General features: G+C 46.5%; 1 protein-coding gene across 1 annotated transcript in view; it reads right to left on the minus strand.

Annotated features, from left to right (window-relative positions):
- Positions 1-825: 825 nt before the first annotated feature.
- The window catches only part of LOC104406514 (delta-like protein 1), a gene marked incomplete at its 5' end in the record, with an annotated part of 7,138 nt that continues 2,092 nt past the window's right edge, over positions 826-5,871 (minus strand). The window contains 8 exon segments of the mRNA XM_010015510.1: positions 826-1,503; positions 1,884-1,998; positions 2,116-2,608; positions 2,611-2,892; positions 3,610-3,826; positions 3,965-4,134; positions 4,259-4,389; positions 4,862-4,922. Coding sequence (XP_010013812.1) covers positions 1,498-1,503; positions 1,884-1,998; positions 2,116-2,608; positions 2,611-2,892; positions 3,610-3,826; positions 3,965-4,134; positions 4,259-4,389; positions 4,862-4,922 — 1,475 coding nt within the window.

Genomic DNA, 5,871 nt, shown 5'->3' on the forward strand with positions numbered 1-5,871 from the left:
CATAGATTTTTCTTTTTTTCCTGAGGTGGAAGAACGCTTTGCTTGTTTCTGAAGAGCAATTAACACACAGCACAGCCTGAAGGAGAGCTAGTTAGGGCAAACTAAATTGGGGAATTGCCTTAGCATTCAGGGCCAAGCCATGCAATGGGATCACCCTGTCCTAATATGAAGGCAGCAGGCACCAGGGGCAGAGTGGAAACCAAACATGCAACTAATCCTTCAGACAGATATCATAGCCAGGAGACTTGTGGCCACCATTCAATTAAGTGTCAGTCTTTCCTGGAGAGGGAAGGGCCACCCCCCAGCAGGCGCGAGTGGGGGAGCTCACATCCCAGGGGCTCATATCAAGGGCCTGAGACGGGCACCCTCGCTGGCATGCCCTGGGTGTCCCAAACTCCCCTGGACTTCAGGCAAGTGTTTGAAGTTGGAAGAAATGAAGAGCTGAGTCATGATGAGCCCCACGTCTGGACTGCGGTGAAGTGCACTTGCATTGCTCTTCCTTGGGAAGTGACGCCGTATGTGTTTATATATACACAGCCCAACATGAATGAGCAAACATTACTCTGGGTTCTGACAGACATTTGCCTTTGGGGTAAGAGTGAGCACAACCTTGGGGTCAACAGTTCAGAAGGTTAGGAGGGGAAAGAGAGGGGTCTACACAGAACAAGTTGTTCCCCAGTCTTTGTGATCAGTCTTGGTCCTACCTCATCCACCCACAAGTCCACAGAAGCCTGTCAGATGGCTGTTTGCAAGGTTCAATCAGTTCACCATTGGTTACAGAATATACATAGCACTCTGGTTATCATTAATAATATTTATTTTGGAAAAATATTTTAAAAATGAATTTCTTCATTAACAAAATGGTAAAAAAAACTCAAATAACATTTGCACAATATTCCATAAATACATTTATATACAAAAAAATATAGTCACATAGACCCGAAGTGCCTTTGTACATATTTACCAAAAAATTTAAATTATAAAAAAATGAACATCACAAAATACTTAAGCTTTACAATTATCATGAAAATATTTTTACAGATTCAAAAAAATAACACACTTTTTCTCACCTAGTAAAAACACATTTTAGTATCAAAAAAGACAATAAAGGCAGTGTTTGTGTCTCTAATTCAAGAAAAGACTGGCTCATAAGAATCCAAAATATACACTTCAGGCAGTGCATGCTTCTTATGTAGTAATTAAGTCCATTCATTTAAATATATATAGAAAAGCAACTGACCATAGTGCAATGATAAAATTCATAAAAGGCAGTGCAACAGTAATCCTTGAACACAGACCCTTGCCTGGTGTCCATCTTGTTTCTTTATTTTGCAGTCACTTTGCTAACTTCAGTAGAGAACCAGCTCAAGCCTGAATTTAGTTTCTCAGCAGCAGTCAGTGAAGGAATCTATATCCCATTCCTCTTTCAGCAGCATTCATCGGGGCACGTCTCCTCTGAAATTGTTCTAACAACCACCTTGCCATATCGCCTCTGGTTTACACCTGGTGAGAGAGAACATAAGCAGAGGTCATGAGATGCTGATGGAAAGTAAGAAGAGAGCTGTAAGGCTGCAGAGGACTCTGTCTTTACACAGGGCAAGAATGGACCCTGCATGAAGTACGCTAAGGAGTAGGTCTGAAGACCACAACCACGTTATCACTGTACCCTTGTCTGCAAAAGTCATTGTACACGTAACGCCCAGAGCAGCAAGCCACTGAGCTTGTCTTTACAACACCTGCAGCATGGCAAACTCGAGCTGGCTAGATTTCAACAGGTACAAATCACTGTTGCACCATGGAAAAGCGTTTAGCTGCCTGACATGTTAGATGAGGGTTGCACACCAAGACTTCTCTGCTGTTCAACTGCAAAGCAGTATACTAACCTCAGTTGCTATGATGCACTCATCTTTCTCTTCTGATATGACATACACCGACTGGTACTTTGTGTCCTTTGAAGTGGAATATACTGAATCTGGTCTTTTTCTTTCAGAAGTATCACTATTGAAGACAAAAAGAGACAACAAAGGTCAGATGGCTGTTGCTTAATGCTACCTATGAGACACAAAGACCCCCTTCAGAGTCAAGCCACCCCCCGTGTTCAGATGTGAGAGATACCTCTTTAGTTGTACTGCACTTTTCTCCTCTGCCTCTGAATCATATGTTTCACACTTGGCTTCACATTTGCTGTGCTCCTCTTTAACAGAGTCCTCATTCTTGAGTTCATGCACCAAATTGTAATCCACTGATGGGTATCTGACTTTGTAGCCATTTTTATCAGAGTTATCACTGTGAAAGTCTACTTTCTTATTCGTGTTCTTAATCTGAGTGGCACCAATGACACTTATGGAAATGTCCTTCTCGCGCTGGCAGTTGGCTAGGTTGTTCATGGTCTCAGTCTCACTCCTGCAGGCATCAGGCTGGTGGTGCCTCTTCTGCACTCTGAGCCTGACGCAGACGACCATAGCAGCACACCCCAGCAGCAGCATGAGGACCAGGATAATCCCAGCGCAGACAGCGATCCATGGGAACTGGGCATTCTGGCCTTCCGTGTACTTCTCGGTGAAGTCCACGATGACCGGTCCCTGCGGCGGCTCAGGGAGCAGGAACCGTACCCCCGGGCACACTCACAGACATAGCGGTTGTTTCTTTCGTGGCAGGTGGCCCCGTTGTGGCAGGGGCTGTGTTCGCATCTGCTCACCGGGGTGCTGCAGTTCTTCCCATTGTATCCCGGGGGGCAGGTGCAGGAATAGTCATTGATGCCATCCTGACAGGTCCCTCCATTGACACAGGGAAAGGAGGCGCAGTCGTCCACGTTGTCATCGCAGTGTCGCCCAGTGAAGCCAGCCTGGCACTGGCATATGTAGGAGTTCCCCAGGTCGACACACTGGGCTCCTGCAAGACATCAAGGGGGACAAGCGCTGAGTGGTGAGAAGACAGACCCAACAGCCTCCCACCTGCTGCTCTTGGGGTGACTATCACAACCAGCAGCTGAGAAAAGCTTTCATTTTGAGAGGTTACCTCAACCATGGCCAAGTCTGATCCACCATAAAAGTATGGGGTGGATTTTTTTAAGGAAGGTATTTGTTAATCAATCAGATCTATTTTTCATTCTTCATCATATTCCCTTTTTAACATTTCACTTAGCTTGGACAACAAGCCTATTTCAGATCAGGTTAATACCACAATCTCACATTACAGTTTGAGTGACAATGAATAAAGAAGACTGCAGTAAAGAAAGTCTTCACTAATTTAAAGAGAATGGGAAGATTACTGTCACTGGATTACAAGTAATAATATTTAACACTTGTATGGTATTTTGCATCCACAGACTTCAGCATCTTTGCAAAACATTTGCAAGTATAATCCTCCATGTTTTTATGCATGAAGCTTCAGACCAATTTACCTGGCCACAGTCACCCTTTGAGAAAATGCGATCTACAGCACTGGCCCAAACCACACCACTACTTTTAAAGTACAGATCCTCCACCAAGTACACTATCAACATGTCATGAACCACGACCAGTGGGCCTTGTTATGAACTCTGGACCAGAAGACAAAGCAACTGGATGGTCTTCTTTTAGAAGGTCACCATAGCGTGTTTGGCCTTACCATTAGCACAGGGGGTGGAGCTGCAGTAATCGATTTTCTTTTCACAGTTGAACCCAGAATAACCCAGTGGGCAGCGGCAACTATATCCCCCATCAGGGTTGTCGGTGCATCGCCCACCATTGAAGCATGGTCCATCAGCACAAGTCATTGCGCTCAGCTCACAGTTTTTACCATAGAATCCAGGGGGGCAGGTGCAGGAGTAGCTGTTCTCAAGATCCTGGGGGGAAGAAATGAGAAATCGTAAAAACATGTACCTGAAGTTGCTTTGAAATTCAAAAAGGGATTCTAAAAATCAGTAAAACTGATGTTAACTCCTCCCTTGGGGTTTCAGATGGCACAAGGAACTCAAACTTACAGTGCAGCTTCCACCATTCTTGCAAGGGTTGGCATCACATTCATTGATTTCAATCTCACAGTTGGAGCCTGTGTACCCAGGTCGGCAAGAACACGTGTAGCTCCCCTGACCAGTGTTGGTGCATGTGGCACCGTTCTTGCAGGGCTTGTGGTGGGTGCAGTAGTTCAGGTCTGTAAAAGAGGGCAGTCAAGATGCTTGCTAGTTTGTAAGGCTAGCACAGGGTGGGTGAGCTGGAGAGAGCCACTTGAGTTCTGTGTTTTGAAACAGACACTCAGGCAAGGACTGAGAACTCACCCTGGTTGCAGAAAAGGCCACCCCAGCCTTCCTGGCAGTTGCACTGCCACGGCTGCTGACAAGTACCATGAAGGCAGCCCGGGTATCGGATGCACTCATCACAGTATCGGCCCTGCCAACCCACTCTGCATCTGAAAAAAAAGAGACCAACAACAAAGTCTCATCAGATTTAGACTTCTCACAGTTGGAAACACTATTGCAAACTCTGCAAACACACTGATGCTAGGGATCAAGTTTCTTAAAAGCCCTCAGTGATCCTTCATGTGAGAAAGTCACTGAGTCCAACCATAGCATCAGCTTTCATCGGTCCCAGCGATTTCTTCCACTTCCTTAGATAGAGCCATGGTTCCAGGTAGTTAATTTGTTTACTCTAACAACAAACAGCTAAACCTTACACATAGCAGTGTAAACTCTTTAGGTTAAGCACTGATGTTTGACTTGTAGATTAATACTTTGATCTGGCATCACCTGGATTTCTCAAATTACCATCTAATATGAAGAAAGGCATTTAAACTGACCCTTCAAATGACCAATAGCTTATTTAACACCGGACCATCAACATTAAAGACAAAGAAGGGAGCAGGAAGGGAGTGGAAAACTTACTTGCATTCCCCAGGTTTGTCGCAGAAGCCGTGTTGCTCATCGCATCCAGGCAAACAGATCGCTGTAAACAAAGCAAGCAGGGAAAGACATCAGCATCGGGGCCAAATGCCTCCCTTTTCCAAGTCCAGTCCTGAGAGCACTTTGCAGGTGGGGAGCGAGCCCCTTTTACTAGTTGGGGGCAGTTAAGCGCAGCTGAGTTAATCTCTGGAGTCTGCAGGAGTATTGATCTCGCCCCGTAACTGGGCACTTTACTTATCACTGGGGATGAGCATTCTTCTTAATACAGTTGCACACAGACAAAAGAGGGCCCACAATTGCTCCCTTCCCCACAGCCCCCTGCCCCCCTTCCCTTCCCAGTGAGGGTCAGAAGTCCTTTTTTCCAATTCTATGCACACAGCTCCACCTCTTAATATCCCCCGAAAGTGTGTGTGCAGATAAGAGTGGACAGCTGGTGTGCAGGGTGCCAGTGCAAGACAGCTGCTCTATTGTCTATTCTCTCCCAGCAGCTGCCCCACTGCAACAATACCCCGGCCCCGGAGCCAATGGGGCCGACGGCCGGCGGCCGGGCAGCCTATCCCTGCCCACAGCTAATCTATGGCACGCGCGTGATTTCGCTGCAAAAAAACTTTTTTTGTTGTTTCTTATTCAAATAAATAAGTCTAAAGTTCTTCCTCCCTCCTTCCCCCCCCCCCCCCCCGCCCCGCTCCCCTCCCTTCCTTCCTTCCTTCCTCCCTTCTTAAGCGGGCCAGCGGGAGGGAGGATGAGGGAAGGGAAAAAAGGGACTTCTGCTCATTACTTTGCCTGGTTATGGAACTCATTAAGCAGGCACTGCAAAGTTTTAATTCAACAAAGCCAGCCGGAGACAATGGCATGCGAGAGAAAGGGGGGGAGGAGAAAAAGAAAGAAAGAATCGGTGCTGATAATCAGATCGCCTCCAAGTTGGAAAGAATGGGGCTGAGGGCAAGGCAACGGGAAGCAATCTGCGACTGGCAGCGCCGCGCGCCACCCGC

The sequence above is a fragment of the Nestor notabilis genome, unplaced genomic scaffold (assembly GCF_000696875.1).
Source record: "Nestor notabilis isolate BGI_N333 unplaced genomic scaffold, ASM69687v1 scaffold10885, whole genome shotgun sequence".
Classification (NCBI taxonomy): Eukaryota; Metazoa; Chordata; class Aves; order Psittaciformes; family Psittacidae; genus Nestor; species Nestor notabilis.